Source organism: Poecilia reticulata, linkage group LG16, assembly GCF_000633615.1.
Source record: "Poecilia reticulata strain Guanapo linkage group LG16, Guppy_female_1.0+MT, whole genome shotgun sequence".
NCBI classification, from domain to species: Eukaryota; Metazoa; Chordata; class Actinopteri; order Cyprinodontiformes; family Poeciliidae; genus Poecilia; species Poecilia reticulata.
In genome coordinates, this window is record NC_024346.1 from 13008137 (window position 1) to 13026140 (window position 18004).

The window sequence follows — 18004 nt, forward strand, 5'->3', positions numbered from 1 at the left end:
ACTTCACAAAATGGCACCAACTTTACATAGTTTGTTGTGAAATTGTAAACTGTTTATAACGGCTAAAACTATTCTTTGCCATTGATATGAACATGTTTAGTTTAAAATGGGCAGCTTAGATTTGACTAGCTATTAGCGTTAGCTGTTAGCTTCAAGTTCCCCAAAAACGTATTTTTACTTCTAACAAGCTCACAATGATATGACATCTTTGTTCTCCAGGTAATGAAAGTATTAGTTAACTTCGCAAAGCCTCATTTTTTTATTTTATTATTATTTAATTTTATTATATATTGAATTCATGTATTTTTATTTTTTTAATTAAAATAACCCCAAGACTGGTGGTGCCCTGAAGATACAAATGACCAGACCAGTTGTTATTGTAGATTATAAATGCTCGACTGCTGCAAGCGTTGCATAACTACTGCTCATGCTCTGAGTTTTCTGCACCAAAATGCCCTTTTCCTCCTGTGACATTTGACTTGCTGATCATCAGACAGAGCTGTCCAAGGAAAAACTCTGACTTCAGTCACTGACTGGTTGATTGGTGCATCAATACCTATTTAGCCAACTTGATCAATCCCACGGCTGATTCTATGCTTCCTCTGGATAGCCAGTGAATTCATCCTTATTTGTTCTTCAGAGATTGGTTTTTGCTTTGCTTGGATCAACCACCATCTCACAGTTCATCGTTTGTAACCTTAGAGTTATGAATGTCTATTTGTTACAGTTCTGGTATATTTAACCTGTGCCAGGTATCAGCTTTTGTCTTTAAGAATGTCAAAATAACCTTTTTTAAATACATAAACACTTTGTTTTTGCACTTGTAAATTTGTGTATCGACATTTTTCGATTTTAGCTCACTAAACATTTTGTTTTCAACTAAAATATTCCCAGCTTTGCTATTTAAATAGCACAGAAGCAACCCTAGAGAAACTTCTGACCTTGTTGCAACATTCGTCTGAAGCGTTGCACATATCTCACTCGATGGCTTCATGCCCCACCCTGAACATCACACCCAGAAATGTTCGTTCCAGGTTTGCGTTCTTTAAAGTTGGCATGTAAGCATGCTCTTTCTTTCTGCAAAGGCACCTCAATCCATGTTTTGAGTAATATCTACTCCTTGCTTGACCTCTGCAGAGGAACGCTGACACCACTCTGCAGAACCTCATGGGTGCCTTTTGGCTCCATTTGCCCATAACTCTTGAGCAATGTGAAGGCATTCTGGCTGAGCTCCACCTCTTGTTGTTGTCTGAAGTGCTTGAGATGTTTTCCTTCACTCTTACACTTGCTCTGTGAAGATTATGTGTTTACGCCGCCTTTGCCTCATAATGATTTTGTAAGAATCCACCCGTGCCAGAATCGTGCCTCAGCAGGAATGTTGCTGATTTTGGGGAAAGTCGGCTTTAATCTGCAGGGCATGGAAGTGGGCATGTGAGTTCAGAGTGAACATGTTGCTGTCTGCATTACAGTTTAATGAGGATTTCATCAACAGACTGATAATTATAGAGCTCATTTGGTCTTTTTTTTTTTTTACCGAGTTAGGTCTCTCAAGAATAATAGAGTTCAAAGGTTTGCTGGTTGTGCTCAAACCGATTTTTGGGAATGCAGACTTACAGGTAATCAGTAGGTGTTGGCTCAGGCTGTGTGCATTACAGCAGTGAGCGGTAAAGGTGTAGCTGCGGAGGGAGTGGTGAGGTGCAGAAACAGCCGGAGGGAGAGTCAGAGGGTGGAACTGACAGAGGGGGGGAGAGGCTGTCAGGGGGGACAAGGAAATGAAGGAGTAAGCAAGATTGCTCCTGCAACCACTGATTCGTCCTGTCTGAGCTCGGCTGGCAGGGGAGGAAGGCAGGGATGGCTGCAGATAAACCGGAGGACAGAGCGAGGAGTCAGTGAGGAGGGGGGGGGTGAGCAAGAAGCCCATCAGCAGCCATTATTTATCTTCTTCATCTACACAAGGAAACCACTGGATAATTTATAAGCCTCTCCCTTCTCACTGAGTGTGAGAGAGGGAAGATAAGCTGAGCTCACCACCATGTTGCTGAGTGCTGCTGCTGCGGTGTGGCTGCTGGCGCTGCTGGGCCCGGGCCTGTCTCTTCCAGCTGAGCATGACTCGGAGCCAGGCTTCGCCCTCTGTGACGGCTGCTTCTACAGACAGACGCCTCCCCGGGGAGCCGCAGCTGAGCCGCCGCTGCACCGACACTGCCACAGACTGCCGGGGGGACGGGCGTTCGCCGCTCTGTCCAGGCCGGCCTGTGACACGGCTGTCTGCTCGGCCTTCCATCTCAGCCACGGATGGACGGGGAGGGAGGAGCTGCAGGAGGGGGAGCCTGTGGTAAGGATACATTTGTCACAATCTAGTTTTGATAACATGAAATGAAAACAGAAACGGTGTTATTTAAAAGTCTAATCCCTCCTCGTTTCTTCATAAATAGCTTCTAGGCACCGCACTTTGAAAGCATTCTGTGAAGTGTCTGTTTCTCTTTTTCAAGTTTTTCTTTGGACTCGGGTATTGCTTCCAAAGATGTTTTGTCAACCACAAACTTCAGTGTATCAAATTAATGTTTTATGTGATAGAACAAGACAGAGTAATGCCTAATTCAGCTAAATCCTGGGCAACCGGGCTGGGCTGCCTTCAAGATCACCCAGTTGTAATAAATCCAGCTGTTCCTTGAAGGCCTCAGCATCCTAAAGACCTGCAGACAGGTCAGGGATAAAGAAGCAGAGATACGTTATAGAATAATACCAGAAGTTTTGAAGATTTCACAAAGATTCAATCCATCATCTGAAAATGGAAAGAGTGTCGCAGCTCCAGACCTGTCCGGACGCGACACCTGATCTCACTGAGGAAAGCAGAGCACTTATCAGTGAAGCACAGAGGATGGTAACTCTGGAGGAGCTGCACAGATCCAGAGCTCAGCTGAGAGAACCAGCTGACTGGATCAGCTGTGTCGTGTCCTCCAGCAATCTGGACTTTATGGAAGAGTTGACAGAAAAAGTTAATCAGATTGATTGTGACGAATCAATTATTGAAATAACCATCAACTAATTTAGGAATCAATTAATCGCTACTTGGAGTCTACAGACTCAAAAAAGGTCATATTGTTGAAGAAACAAGGTATTCAGGTCAGTATTTAAGCCAAAACTTTAGAAAATATTTTACATTTAGATAAAAACACCTGCTGGAGAGCTAAGGTTTCAATAAATAATATTGAAAAATAAGTTCTATTTTTCAGTATTATTTATTGAAAAATAATATTATATAGTATTGAAAAATATTAAAAGGAGCCATGTTTATCACATTTATAGCCCAAAAATCTTAACTGTTGTTTAGCCTTTGAAGTCCTAAGAGGCATATTTGCCCTCAGTCCAGATAAATAAGACTTATGTAGATCCACAAATGTTACATAACCTTTAAGAAGACAACTTAGCATTTTTGGTAAATACCTACTTATTATCATTGTTAAAGAACCCAATATCAAATCTGTTTTTAGATTTTACAATAAGGAAAAACATAAATTTAGCTGTTTCTTCTTTGGAATGACAAAAAAAAGATGTAAAACAATGTCACTAGTATATTTAGTGTCATTCTGTCATGGAAAATCTATTTATTACATAAAAAACAACGCCTCAAACCACAATTTGTTATTGAATTTATATTTAAAACATTAGTTGATCCTTTATCATTTGAAGTCAGGATTACTCAGAGCCGTCGAGGTCCAAAGAGCTGAAGAAGCTAAATGTCATTTCCAACATAGGAATAATCATTTAGGTCAGTTTATTAACACAACAGTCTGCAAAGTTGAGAAAAGAGTCAGAAATTGATAAGTAAGTGTCTTTTATCAGATTTCTAATTCAACTAGTCACCAGGATGTTAATTTACAAATCCCAATGGTAATGCATGTTGCTGTTAATTTCTAATCTGTATTTTATTGGCAGGTGAAGTTTTCAGTCCCAGTGTAAACAGTTGGCAGAGGCATGACTCAGATTTTAGAAATGCATTATGGAGATATTCATGGGAAGATAAAGAGGGTGTGGAGGGAGAAAAGTTGACCTTGCAGACTTTTTACATGCCTGAAAACTGAAATATTAACAGACGTATTGAATTCAAATAGTACACGATGCTGGAAAAATACTCAGGTTGGAGCTTTTACAACAACAAAAAAAGTTTGATCTACTGTAAAAGTAATAATTAATTTGATTCTTTTTTTCCCTGGCAGACAGAGGAAGAACACATCATCGTTCCAGCTCTTCTTAGAGGCGCAACAGAGGATCCGTCTGACTCTCCGCTTCAACGGTGGGACTCGACAGTGGCGGCACTGATCCAGTCCAGCATCATTCCCAAGTGCGCCGCTTTAGGAGGGGGTGTCTACGTTCTGACAGGAGCAGGACGTCTCGGGGCAGCGGAGGATGGAGACGAAGCGTGTCAGGCCAAGCCGCTGTGGACGGCAGCGTGCTGCGCTCCTCCAGAGGGGAAGGGCGGCTTCAGCGTGGGGTTAATCAAAGAGACAGAAGAGGCGGAGAGGCAAGTGAGCATGAAGGAGCTGGAGGAGATGTTAGGGGTGGAGGAGCTGTTCTCTGAAGGCTGTGGGGGAGAAGACAGGCAGACAGCTGCAGCCGCAGAGGGGCTTCACACCGACGCGCTTCATGCAAATGCCGCACAATCAGATGTGAATTCAGAAACTGTTGACCCACATGCAAAGGCAGGCAGAGAGCAGGGCAGCAAAGATTCATCGCCGGAGGAAAGGGTTGGTGTTGATGCTAAATCTGAGGATTCTGACCTTTCTGAGGAAACCGCAGCAGAATCTGTAGTTTCTGTCAGCAGCAGGGTGCAGCAGTACAGCGAATCTGTTCCTGAAGACGACTCAAACTCCACCAGCACTCTGCTCTACGTCCTGTCCACCACCCTGTCCACCACCCTGTCCATCCTGAAAGCTCCTCTCCGCCCCGTGTTCTCCACCATCACAGAGTTTCCTGCCCAGGTGATGCAGCATGAGCATTAAATCCTGCCTTTCATTTCTGTTTTTAAGCCACAGAGGCCTTCTGTTATTAGATAAAACTCTAAGTTTATTGGCACCGCTAGTAAAGATGTGGAAAAAGTCTTAAACATGCAGGTTTTTGGTGAAATGTACCACATAGTATTAGTTAACACATCTGGTACAGTTGCATGGTTTCACTCCTCTAACACCCATTTCTTCTTCAGGTGACTCACGTTCTCCAGGAAGATGTGGGAGTCCTGTCCGCGCTGCCTGGCGACACCTTCACGCTGTTCCACCTCCTCACCTCTGACCTCCTCTCCTGGACGGGATCAGCTGGAGAAATGCTGCTCGGTGTTGGGGAGACCTGCTTCTCCAGTGTTTACTACTGTTCTTCGTCAATGGCGGAGGCCCTGCTGAGCAGCTGCCACACCGGCCTGACGGGCATGGGGACCCTGGCCGGAGACACAGCGGGGATTTTTGGTGGCGTTCTGGATAATAGCTGGTGGCTGACCAAGTTCTTTGGAGGGAGGCTGTGGGAGCAGACTGAAGGCTACGTGGGTACCGTGGTGTCAGAAATGGGGGGTCAAGCTCAGGCTGTGGGCGGAGGACTGGGCCGGCTGGCCTGGAGAGGTGGGAGCGGAGTGGGCAGCGTGTTCATGATGGGAGGAAACTTTATCATGGGGATGATAGATGTGGTTTTTGGTGCAGCTAGAGAGGCGTTTGGGAAGGAGTCAGAGTAAAAGAGTGAAAGGTTTAGACAAAGCCATAAATAAAGTGTCTTTATTCAGTTTTGCTTTGGATTTTACTTATGCACCCGGGAAGCTGAAAAATTAAAACTTGATGTCATTTGATATGCCTTAGAAGAGTTTTCAGGTTTTGTCTTAATGTAATAAAGTTGAAATGCTGCACAATGTGCTACAGGTCACTGTGGAAAGCTGGCTGTCCAAATAAACTGCTGCATTTGAGATGTCTGATTTACAAAAACACACACTGTGCTTTGGGATCAAAAGGCTCAACTCAACTCCCGTGTCGGATTTTAGCACCTGTAAAGTCAAATAAAGGATAACGCTTGCTTACAATCCTAGCATGTTCTATTTTGTTATTTTTTTGTTTTTATTATTGATACATAAAATCACAAATCCATACAACTTTGTATAGCTGCTTGGTCCTCGTGGGGGTGCAGAGAGGTGTTGGTTTCAAGGTGTCATTGGATGAGAAGGAGAGCACACACTGGACAGGTCACCATTCCATCACACTGCAGCACAGAGACATTAAAGACGAATAGTGTGGCCAGCTAAACCTACATGCATATTTTAGACGCTTGGGGGAAGCTGGAAGACCTGGAGAGAATCCACACATCCACGGAAAAACATGCTAACTCCACACTGAAAAACCCGTGATTAAAAATCACAGATCAGGTATTGCTCCACCCTGTGGCGGGAGCGCGTATTGCAGCCAGAGAGGCGGAACCGACCTTTTTGGCTTCTGATCCATTTCTCGGTAAAACGAATCACGTAATCATGTCAAGGTCGTAACTTTTAATTTAATCGACAGCTGCTGTTAGAAAACCAACAAAACAACCCTCTAAAATAAATAAAATAAACATTTTGTGGGCTTCTTCTTTGTTTTGTTTATTTTTTGTGTCCTTTTCCAACTATTGTTATGTTCTCTTAAGCCTCACTGATTATCAACCAGGCGTCAAACACTGTCTCTGAACACATTGTGTGCATTTATAATGTTTTATTTTTGATGTAAAAAGATGGAAGCTAGATGGCGGGACCTGAAAAAAGAGTATGCTTTCCGGCGAATCGCGTTCTAATGTAAAATATGACAGATTAATGGATAAAATATATTCATATAATACCTTATTATTTGCTATTAATTTGCCAAAGTTATGGGGAAACCAAATATTTATTTGAAATAATGTTTTACCCGTTTACAACATGGGAAGTAAATAATTTCCCTGTGTTTAAATGTATTTATTCCTCTCGCTATGCACAAAATATCTTATAGATTTGGGAACGTTTGCTCTTTATTTGCCAAAGGTATGAGGTGGGAACCAAATATTTCAGCTGTTTGCAATAATCTGTCCCTCCTCCATAACATGGGAACTAATTAATTTATTTGTAAGTCCTTAACTGTATTTTTCCTGTCACCATAGAAAACATTTTTTTTTAGATATGGGAACATTTGCTCTTTATTTGCCAAAGGGGCATTTCAGCGGTTTGAAATAATCTATTCCCCCTCCATAACATCGTAACTAATATTTTTTCTAACAAAATAATATTAGTAATAATTATAATTTTTCAGTTTTTTTTTCTTATCATACTGCATCGATAGACACTTAACAAAACAACGCATTTTCTTTTAATATTTTTTTATTTTTATTTTTTACCGGAAGTTGTTGTTACGTTGCATCAGATGACGCATGCGCAGAAGACCGAGCGGACTCATGTGGTTGTGTGTATGCTAACTAAGCTGACATCTCTCTGCTCCATTCAATGGTATGAATTGCTTTTCTCTAAGCGCTATTTTTAACAGAAAGCGCTACAACTTTGCCTAAAGACAGCGAGTTAGAAGCTGCAGCAGTGCGGACAAAACCCAGAGTAAGAGTAAAAAAGTGAAGCTTTACTTTGACAGAGAAGCTAAGGCTAACTTAGCCTGCCGGGCAGGACTTCAGAGTTGACAGGTGGTGACAGAGATCAGCTTTTAAACCTAATAAAACAGAACATATAGGGTGGTAAAATCATCATGCTTTCCAGCTGTCAACCGGAGCGATATTGTATATAACCCATATTTTTCAAAAGTAGTAAATTTAAAACTTATTACCGACTTTAACTTCCTCACAAGTCTTATTAATATGGTCATGATTTTTCTTTAGACTGGATAAACCAGTTTGTTGCTGCTCAGCTGTGAAACTTTTACAGGAAATGTTTGTGTTTCAGTGTTGTGCCAAACTCGTGTTTCTCCCGTGTCTCCTCCAGAGATGGCCACCCTCTACGTGTCCCCTCACCCCGATGACTTCAGGAGTCTGCTGGCTCTCATCGCTGCTGAGTTTTGTCCATCATCTCGTCCTCGGATCATCTCGGAGGATCCGCCAGCTTCCCTGAATGCCCGCTCCAGACCCGCCCTGGCCCTGACCGCTGCCGGAGACGCGGACTCTGTCCTGAGCGGGGCCAGTGCGGTGGCCTGGTACTTGGCTTTTCAGGGGAAGAGGGCTGGGGTGGATTCAAAGCAACAGAGCCAAGTGTGGCAGTGGCTCAGCTTTGCAGACAACGAGCTCACCCCAGTTTCCTGTGCCGTGGTCTTCCCTCTGATGGGAGTGATGGGCGTAGATAAAAAGGTAAGCAAAGGCTTGTTGTGAATTTAGATGCAGTATTCTTTCCCCTTTAATATTTTCGCATTTTATGGTACAAGGACTGGGCGATGTGGCGGAAAAACTTATCACGATGTAAGCGTTTAATATCAGTGGATGTCGATAATTATTGATTCGTTTTTTGTTTTTAAATTTCTGAAATTCAGCCAAACTGGTGGTGTGACCTTTCCTCTTGAGCTGTTGGTCAGTTTCTCCTTTCTCTCCACACTGTTGTTTATTTTGAAGCAGTTATGAAGCACAGTAGCAAAACCTGAAACTGCTGTTGTGCAAGTTACTGTAAAGGTTGTTGCTAGGTAACCACAAGTTATGGTAAAGGTTGTTGCCAGGTAACCAAAGAGTTAACGAGTTGATGCCACCAATGTGACGTCAGAGGTTGAGTGGCTAAAGCCTTTCCTCTGCCTACATCCCCCAGAATGCTGTGCGGTTCTGGATTGGAGTTCAGTGAAAGTGTTGAACAATCTATCAAATGTATTTTCTATTGATATTGATATAACTACTGTTATATATATTGTTATTGATTTGTTGTCCAGCTCTACTTTCTAGACCCATCATATGACACAGATAGAGAAATGTCCAAAAAACTCACTGCTCTAACAGCTTTGTACATCTTTACCCAGAAAAATTTAAGCTCGATTGGAGATTCTCAGTCGGATTTAGATGTTTTATTTTAACACATGAACATGCTTTGATCTAAACCATTGTACTGTAGCTGTGGCTGTATATTCATGGTTGTTGACCTACTGGCCCTCTGCCTCTTTTGGATTCTCTTAAAGATTGTCTTCCAGGGCTGCTCTATGTTTAGCTAATAGTTTCAGTTTTTGTTCGTCATGTTTGTTCTGTCCCTTTACGGCTTTTGGCAAACTGCAAACAGGTTTCCTTTAACACTACCTTTCTTTGTTCCACTCTTCAATAAAGGCCAGATTTATGAAGTGCAAAATAAAGTATCTCCCACCAGTGTCATAAATCTGACACATACACACTCCTACAAGTTTGGGTAAAGTTTCACAAGTTTTATTTTGAAAGAAATTGATTGGGGAAAATGTTGTTGTTGTTTTTTTTGCCTGATATTATTTTGTAATTATTTTATTTATATAAATTTTTTTCATTTTGGTCTTTAAAATACAAAAATAATCCAGTTAGCTTTGAATTTTGGTTCATCTCATGATTGATTAATTTATCTGTTACTCGTTTAGCCTTTAAACCACTTTTTTTGAGGAAAAACATATGTTGAAGTTTCACTTGTACTCTTACTTGAATACAGTATTTGGTACTCTATCCACCTCTGATGAGATTAGATTGTCTGAATTATCTCCTTTAACTCTTTTCTGACTTTCAGCTGCAGCAGACTTCGCGGGCGGAGTTCATGCGGGTTCTAAAGGTTCTGGATCAGGCCTTGGCACCGAGAACGTACCTGGTGGGAGAGAGCCTCACTCTGGCTGACATGGCTGTTGCTACAGCTGTTCTTCTGCCGTTCAAATATGTACGTATGCAGCACAGCCGTATGATAAAAGCTTCCCCCTGCCTGGTCTTTTCTTGTTTTAGTTTAATGTTTTATTTTCAGGCGTTGGAGCCTTCAGACAGGAAGGCAGTGACCAACGTGACCAGATGGTTCACAACCTGCATCAACCAGCCTCAGTTCCTGAAGGTGCTGGGAGAGATCGCTCTTTGTGAGAAAGTGGGACCAGTAACACCAACACCCAACGCTGCTGGAAAAGCTGCTTATGTTGCTGTGGACTCCAACAGTTCTGCTGCTAATGGTAAACCGAGTCCTCCATTCGTAAATATTAGAGGACTATTTTGCGATTCGCAGCAATGTTTATCTCTGAGTTTGCTTATTAATTTTCACCTGCAGGTCCACCAAAGACGGAGGCGCAGCTGAAAAAGGAAGCAAAGAAGAAAGAAAAACTGGAAAAGTTTCAACAAAAGAAGGAAATGGAGGCAAAGAAAAAGACACAACCTGCAGCAGAGGTATGGAAAATAATGAATCTTTGAAAGAGTGTTTTTGTAATTTCAAAAAGCGTCAAAATGTACATCACACAGATGACTTGATAAATGCTTTGTGTTCGGTCCTTGCTGCTTTTGTCTTCCAGAAAAAGGCAAAACCTGAAAAGAAAGAGCTTGGAGTGATTACCTACGACATTCCTACAAACCCCGGAGAGAAAAAAGGTAGTTCAAACATCGCAGATCTGGTTACTCGTCATCGTTTTAACTTTTATTTGACACATTGAAAAACTGAAATACATCGTAGCTACAAGACTTTCCTGCTTGCATTGAAATACAATCAGGAACACAGAAGAGTCGAGACCAAACTTCATTAATTGTTCTGAGTATTTTTCTTGCAGTAGGAGTCGGTAACTATCCTGGAAATTAAGATTTACCTTCTCACAACCTGCAACAAGAACACAAAACGCTTTCTTTCTTTAATCATTTTGTATGTTCTAAATTTGTACACAAAACCCTTTTTAAACTTTACATAAAATTCTCCTAGCAAGATGCAGGGAGTCCATGCTTTTTAGCTTTTTACTCGATAGTCAAATTGCCATTGAGTATATTCCGATAAAATTTTAATTATAAGGGCTGCTTGTGTTATCCTGACATGTTATTCCTCTCCGTTTTGCAGGACTAATGGTTATTTTCACCATATAATATGAATTGTTTATAGAGTATGAAGCTTCTCTGTGACCTCTGGTTTTAGACGTCGTCAGTGCGCTTCCTGACTCGTACAGCCCTCAGTACGTGGAGGCTACCTGGTATCCATGGTGGGAGAAGCAGGGCTTTTTCAAACCTGAGTTTGGTGTAAGTGTGTCCCTCTTCTTTGTTTGTGCCAACTCTGGATCAGAACATTTAAGGAATAACTCTAATCTCCTGCATTTTATAGAGGAAGAGCATCAGTGAGCAGAACCCTCGTGGCATCTTCATGATGTGCATTCCTCCTCCAAACGTGACCGGATCTCTTCACCTGGGTCACGCTCTCACCAACGCCATTCAGGATTGTTTGACCAGATGGTAATTTATACTTCATTGCCTTGTAACTGGAAATATCAAAGGAGTATTTCACTGAAATTGTGAATTTTAAAGGGCACCAATTATGCAAAATTCACACTTTGCATAATTTTGTACTTCCATTTCGGTTTCTACTGCTTCTAAAAACATCCCACACCATTTAAAAAACCCAGCTGCTGTTGTTTTGGCAATAAGTTCATGTTTTTAGGTGTTTGGAAAATGAGACGTTTCAAAAACTTTCTGAATGTAAGGTTACAAATCAGCAGACACTTTCCATCACCTTGCAACCCCAGCAAAGACCAGCCCGTTACCTAGCAACCAAAATGGAATTCTAGCACGTTTGGTAAGCTGGTTTTACTGCTATATGCGCTGTGCAATGGCTGCTGGAAAAGACAAGCGTTTTATTGTTGACTTACCATTCAGAAACCACTTGTTGGTACTTTGTGCCCAGTTCTGATCTGGGCACAAAGGAGCCGCTGCTTTCCGGATAAATTTAGTTTTCATAGGACCCAGTTTGATACTCTCTCTTAAGCTCAATATAAATTCTCAATTTAATTTTCCCACAGATGTTTTTTATTAAAAAAATTGTTTTTTTGAAGAATTTAAATTGCACTACAGTCTATTAATGAAAATGTATTTTAAATCTATTTATTCTTTTCAAAGATGCACGATTGCATAATTTCGCATCTGTTTGCAGCCATTTCCCCATGTGAGTGAAAACGTTGAGTTGGGGGCGTGGCCAGCAGCAGCTTACTTGGATTTAAAGTGACCCCTAAAAATAGGCAAAACTGGGCAGGAAGCTCACTAAGACGTCATGAACATGTTTAGTATACAGACGTATCCTAACCAGTTCAAGGAAGCGTAACAGGTCACTTTTAGAGTTGTAGTGAGCTAATGAGGTTCGTCTTTAGGCACAGGATGCGGGGGGAAACCACGCTGTGGAACCCGGGCTGCGACCACGCCGGCATCGCAACGCAAGTGGTGGTGGAGAAGAAGCTGAAGAGAGAGAAAGGTCTGAGCCGCCACGATCTGGGCAGGGAGAACTTCATCCAGGAAGTCTGGAAATGGAAGAATGAGTGAGTCTAAATACCAGCCGAAAAATGGATCCAAAACGACTTTTAATAAACAGCTAATGAAGATGAACGTTGTCCTCTGAAGGAAGGGAGACCGAATTTACCACCAGCTGAAGAAGCTGGGCTCCTCTCTGGACTGGGACAGGGCGTGCTTCACCATGGACCAGAAGCTGTCCTACGCAGTGCAGGAGGCCTTCATCCGCATGCATGACGAAGGAGTGATTTACCGGAGCAAGAGGCTCGTCAACTGGTCCTGCACACTGAACTCCGCCATCTCTGACATAGAGGTCAGTTTGAACCTGTCCTCCTTTCTCTCTGCTTGTGATGTTGACATATACCGTATAAAAAGTTAAATAACCTTTTTATTCAGTTCCAGCTTTATTTATAAAGCACTTTAAATACAGTGCTGTTGACCAAAGTGTTGTATGCTTAACAAAAAATAAAAACACAGCAAATACATTAACAGTAACTGTAAAAACCAACAAGCTGAGTTAAAGACCAATGAGAAAAAGTTAGCTTTAAGAGAAGACTTAAAAACATGAATAGTCTGACATTAGATCAGCATATATTTTTCCTGCTGTACTGAAATCAATCACATAAAGTCATGTGACTTTTGTTTTTTTGTTTTTTTTAGGAAAGGAGTGTTATTCATCATATATTCAAAATATAAAAAGGATTTTGTACGTTCGCTGTATTAAAAGAAAGCCATCTGGTTCTCAAATTCTTCCAGGCTCAGTTGAACTAATTTATTCTCAGCTATGAGAACATAATTCAGGTCACTTTCTTTTAAAATGCTTCCTATATTTAGCCGAGTTTAATAAATTAGATAAGTGCTGATTTGGGTGCAGCAAATTTGGCTTTTCAGTAAAAGTCTCTGGATAAACTTGGCTCTACTCATTATAAAAGCTCGGTCATAAAAATACAGATACTTTATGTCAAATTAAACATTTTCCATTGTAAGAAAATTTTATCTGTAAAAGTAATAATTTTACTCTGACTAGTAAATAACTCATGAACAAATTTGTATGATTCTTGATCTCAAATGATTAACTGTGTTTGAAGCTAATTAATTGAACTCTATCATTTTAAACACTTTGAGAACTTGTGCACTTTATTCTAGTTTAAAAATCAAGTGAAGTTGTGGGAAAGAACGACTCTAATCCACCATTAGAAGTTATCCTGACCTTCATGCCTGCGATGACTGGATGTACATTTGTTTCCAGAGCTGTAAATGTGCAGATAGAGACAAAATGAAACCTGATTCCAGCCCGTCCTCTGCCGGCTCTGGTCACAGTGTTCCCTCCTCAATAAACCTTTAATATTTGTCTTCCAGGTGGATAAAAAGGAGCTCAGTGGCAGAACTCTGCTCCCTGTGCCCGGCTACAAGGAGAAAGTAGAGTTCGGGGTCTTGGTGTCCTTCGCTTACAAGGTGGATGGATCAGGTATATACAGTGGAGCAGAACAGATGAATTTAGCGAAGACGCCGTGTCCCGCCGTCAGTAAATTCCCTGAACTCGGTGTTCCTCAGATGAGGAAGTGATCGTGGCCACGACCCGTATCGAGACGATGTTGGGAGACACGGCGGTGGCCGTCCACCCGGCTGACCCCAGGTACCAGCACCTGAAGGGAAAATTTGTGCTGCATCCCTTTTGCGAGCGCAAGATGCCGATAGTCTTTGACGACTTTGTGGACATGAATTTTGGAACGGGTGAGGTTTTCAATCACAGGGAAAAGAGAAGAAGTAATCACAGAGTTGTTCAGCCGGGCCTTTTGGCTCATTACAGTTGTCCTTTTCCGTCCCTCTCCACCCTCTGCGTTCAGGTGCTGTCAAAATCACCCCAGCTCACGACCATAATGACTACGAGGTCGGAGAGAGACACAATCTGGCCTTCATCAACATCTTGGATGAAAATGGGCTGCTCATTAACGTGCCTCCTCCCTTCCTGGTACAGTGTCTCATTAGCTCTGTTCCTCCTGCAGCGAGGGCATTTTCTTTGTGACACTCGGTCAGCTTGGCTCAGGGAAGCCATTTCGTCTCAGAAGTCTCATTTTCACCTCCTCTGTTTGTCCCAAAGGGCATGAAGCGATTCGAGGCCAGAACAGCCGTCCTGCAGGCGCTGAAGGACAGAGGCCAGTTTAAAGAGATCAAAGACAACCCCATGGTTGTGCCCGTCTGCAGGTAGAGCGCAGACGGTTTGAAAGATTTATGTCTCCCATTTAGAATGATTTCCTAACCTTTGCCCTTTTCCCTCTCAATCAGCCGTTCGAAGGACATCGTGGAGCCGCTGCTGAAGCCTCAGTGGTACGTCAGCTGCACAGAAATGGGCAAACAGGCTGCAGACGTCGTGAGGGAAGGGAAGCTGAAGATCATCCCTGATCACCACCTGAAGACGTGGTTCAACTGGATGGACAACATCAGGTAGGTCTGTTATTTACATGACCAATCAGCCGAAAGGGAGAAAATCCTCGTCAAGATTCGTACCTACACGTTCAAACCAAGGCCATTATATCAAAACTGAACATTAACTGAAATAAGTAAAAACTGCAATTAATGGGGAAAAACTGTAACTTACCGTATTTTCCGCACTATAAGGCGCACCGGATTATAAGGCGCATAGAATAGACGCTTCAGTTTGAGTTGTCAATTTGTTCCGTACTCTATTATTACACATCCACATTTGTAAAGAAATGGTCCCCGAGTACTTTAAATAATAGGCTGCCCCAGTCATTGTTTCACTCACGGTGTTGGTGTTGCAATATTGTGCCCAACTGCTTTCTGGGTAACACAGACCAACCGACACGCTGCCGCCGCAGACTCTGTCTCTCTTCCCTCGACCCACCCCTCCGACGTCTAAATGTATTATCAAACTTTATTAACAAACCAGCATTCTGACAACTATTCCAGCATGCACCGCTCACTTCTTCTTCTACGGGGGAAATGAAGTCGGCAGCTGCTTACCGTAGTTGCTAGACCTGTTGTGGCTCAATATTGGTCCATATATAAGGCGCACCGGATTATAAGGCGCACTGTCGGCTTTTGAGGAAATTGAAGGTTTTTAGGTGCGCCTTATAGTGCGGAAAATACGGTACTAGAACTGTATCGTCTGGTTATTAAACTAACTAAAACATACTGAAATTATTGATATAATAGTTTATGTTTTTTGTTGATGAATCTATTTATCAGCCTTTTAACTGATGTGAAATTGATTTGTTTTTTTATACAAGCTGTTGGCAAATTAAGCTCTAAACTCCTGGTAGCACCTCTGTTAGTCTGATGTCTGCAAAATGGCGATGGCAAAGTTGAGATAAAACACTAGAGTTAATTGTTGTTCAACAATAATTAAATATATGTTTTGAAATTTGAAATATGTATACATAATCACAATACAATAATTTGACCTAAAAATTAATCAAAATATGAAAAATACTAAAACTACTACTGTAACCAATAAAATCTAAACTAATAAAACTAGTAAACACACTATAAAAACTAATTAAAACTGAATCAGACAAAACGTCACAGCGAAATAAAACTAAACTATTGAAAAACCCAAAACTATTAAAACTCGGACTCACACGTAAGCAAAAGAAGTAAAGTTTTAAACGTAGTTTTGTATCTGTAACAAAAAACTATAATTATAGCTTGTGTGTTTTATTTTTTACAAACATGAATTATTATCTATTGATGCACAAAGATAAAATTCTCCACCATTTTATTCTGCAAGGTTACAAAACTCAGTTCACAACTACACATTGTGATTTGCAAATGGAAAATTCTCATGACTGGAATTTGTTGCCATACTGGTTTGGCAGGAGAGGATTTGCCTCGGACTTTAATTTTGGAAACTCTTGGAACAAAACCGACACCAGCAGTCTGTTGTTTACATGTGGAACAACCAGATCTCAGTTTGACGCTCGATTATTAAAGGTTTAATGTGCATGAGAAGAATCTAGCAAATGTAGCTTCAGCCTGCTGTGTCAAAATCATTTTCATTTTGGGCCACATCACGACCAAGAATGTCTTCAAAGGTCCGTTTGTAGCAGAATGTGTTGGTAAAACTACCTCTTAACAAACAGCTGATGCTGCATTTCAATTCTTGACATGAAACAGTATTAAACATGTTTTCATCTTTATCTAATTTGGCACAAAACAAAAATCTGTAACTATGACACAGAAAATCTTTGCAAAACTTTGATTTTTTATTTTTTTTTTCAGAAGCAATTTCTCACAAATTGTCGACGTCTTGTTTCAATAATTTAAGAGCAATTTCAAATTCTCCTCCATTCTTTTTTAGAGACTGGTGCATCTCCCGGCAGCTGTGGTGGGGTCACCGTATTCCTGCCTATTTCGTCACAGTAAATGATCCCGCTGTGAAGCCCGGCGAGGTAAACTGACATCTATCGCTTCTTTCAGCTGTGGAGGGTTTTAGACGACAGGCAAAAGCGATTTACATCAGCATTGCTCATATCTTGCGTTTTTTATTTTTATTTTGTATCTCTAGGACATGGATGGTCATTACTGGGTGAGTGGCAGATCAGAGGAGGAGGCCAAAGAAAAAGCAGCAAAACGCTTCAATGTGTCTGTGGATAAGATTTCCCTCCGGCAGGGTGAGATTTACTCGTTTAGCTCGTTCAGTACCTCGGTTAGCCGGTCTGCAGCCACGCAGAGTCACTTAATTAAATCAATTTAACCAACTATTTGAGCGGACGAGCTAACCTTCTTCTGCTCTCGTGTTTCAGACGAGGATGTTCTGGACACTTGGTTCTCGTCTGGCATTTTCCCCTTCTCTATTTTCGGATGGCCTAATGAGGTAAGACTCGTCTGACTCGCTACCGATGCAAATGCCACTAAGGCTGCAGCCTCCTCCGCAGAAGATAAGAAGCTGTAAAGCGGAGCTTATAAACCGGGAGTGCCTTCACCTCAATTCTGCGTTCACCTGTAACTTTTATGAAGATAATATACGGGTTCATGTCTCGTAAAACGTGACTTTGAGAGTGTTTTCCCTCATGGTTCAGAGCCAGGACCTGAACGTCTTCTACCCCGGCACCCTGCTGGAGACGGGTCATGACATCCTGTTCTTCTGGGTCGCCCGCATGGTGATGATGGGCCTGAAACTGACGGGCAAGCTGCCCTTCAAAGAGGTGAGGCCGGCCGACCGTTGGCGACCTTTAGCAGGAAGACGATCAGCCTGAACGACGAATGACGGCGTCTCTCATCGACAGGTTTATCTGCACGCCGTGGTGCGGGACGCTCACGGGAGGAAGATGAGCAAATCCCTCGGGAACGTCATCGACCCGCTGGACGTCATCACCGGGATTTCCCTGGAGGTAACAGAGTCGCTACTGACGTTACCCATAATGCTTCAGGAGGCGTTCTCTATGAGGTTTCTGCTTAAAGCGACGGGTCGTCCATCACCAGACGAGGAAGATAAAAGAAATAAGTAATGACAGGAAATGTACATTTATAGCAGGTCATGTGGGCATCCATCCATCCATCCATCCATCCATCCATCCATCCATCCATCCATCCATCCATCCATCCATCCATCCATCCATCCATCCATCCATCCATCCAT

General features: G+C 42.0%; 2 protein-coding genes across 2 annotated transcripts in view; both read left to right on the forward strand.

Moving 5' to 3' along the window:
* Positions 1–1574: 1574 nt before the first annotated feature.
* On the forward strand, positions 1575–6060 carry LOC103477956 (uncharacterized). The gene is made up of 3 exons (XM_008431337.2): positions 1575–2332; positions 4218–4979; positions 5201–6060. The coding sequence occupies exons 1-3, from the start codon at positions 2033–2035 to the stop codon at positions 5714–5716; spliced, it is 1578 nt and encodes a 525-aa protein (XP_008429559.1). The 5' UTR covers positions 1575–2032; the 3' UTR covers positions 5717–6060.
* A 1341-nt stretch (positions 6061–7401) lies between these two features.
* The window catches only part of vars1 (valyl-tRNA synthetase 1), a 17514-nt gene continuing 6911 nt past the window's right edge, over positions 7402–18004 (forward strand). The window contains exons 1-20 of the mRNA XM_008431336.1: positions 7402–7480; positions 7961–8319; positions 9689–9832; positions 9914–10109; positions 10205–10320; positions 10443–10518; positions 11048–11148; positions 11231–11358; positions 12267–12431; positions 12514–12715; positions 13762–13870; positions 13957–14136; positions 14250–14374; positions 14504–14607; positions 14689–14847; positions 16724–16814; positions 16931–17036; positions 17169–17239; positions 17445–17570; positions 17652–17756. Of these exons, the coding sequence (XP_008429558.1) occupies positions 7963–8319; positions 9689–9832; positions 9914–10109; positions 10205–10320; positions 10443–10518; positions 11048–11148; positions 11231–11358; positions 12267–12431; positions 12514–12715; positions 13762–13870; positions 13957–14136; positions 14250–14374; positions 14504–14607; positions 14689–14847; positions 16724–16814; positions 16931–17036; positions 17169–17239; positions 17445–17570; positions 17652–17756 (2661 nt within the window). The 5' untranslated portion in view covers positions 7402–7480; positions 7961–7962. The remainder of the gene's footprint in view (positions 7481–7960; positions 8320–9688; positions 9833–9913; positions 10110–10204; positions 10321–10442; positions 10519–11047; positions 11149–11230; positions 11359–12266; positions 12432–12513; positions 12716–13761; positions 13871–13956; positions 14137–14249; positions 14375–14503; positions 14608–14688; positions 14848–16723; positions 16815–16930; positions 17037–17168; positions 17240–17444; positions 17571–17651; positions 17757–18004) is intronic.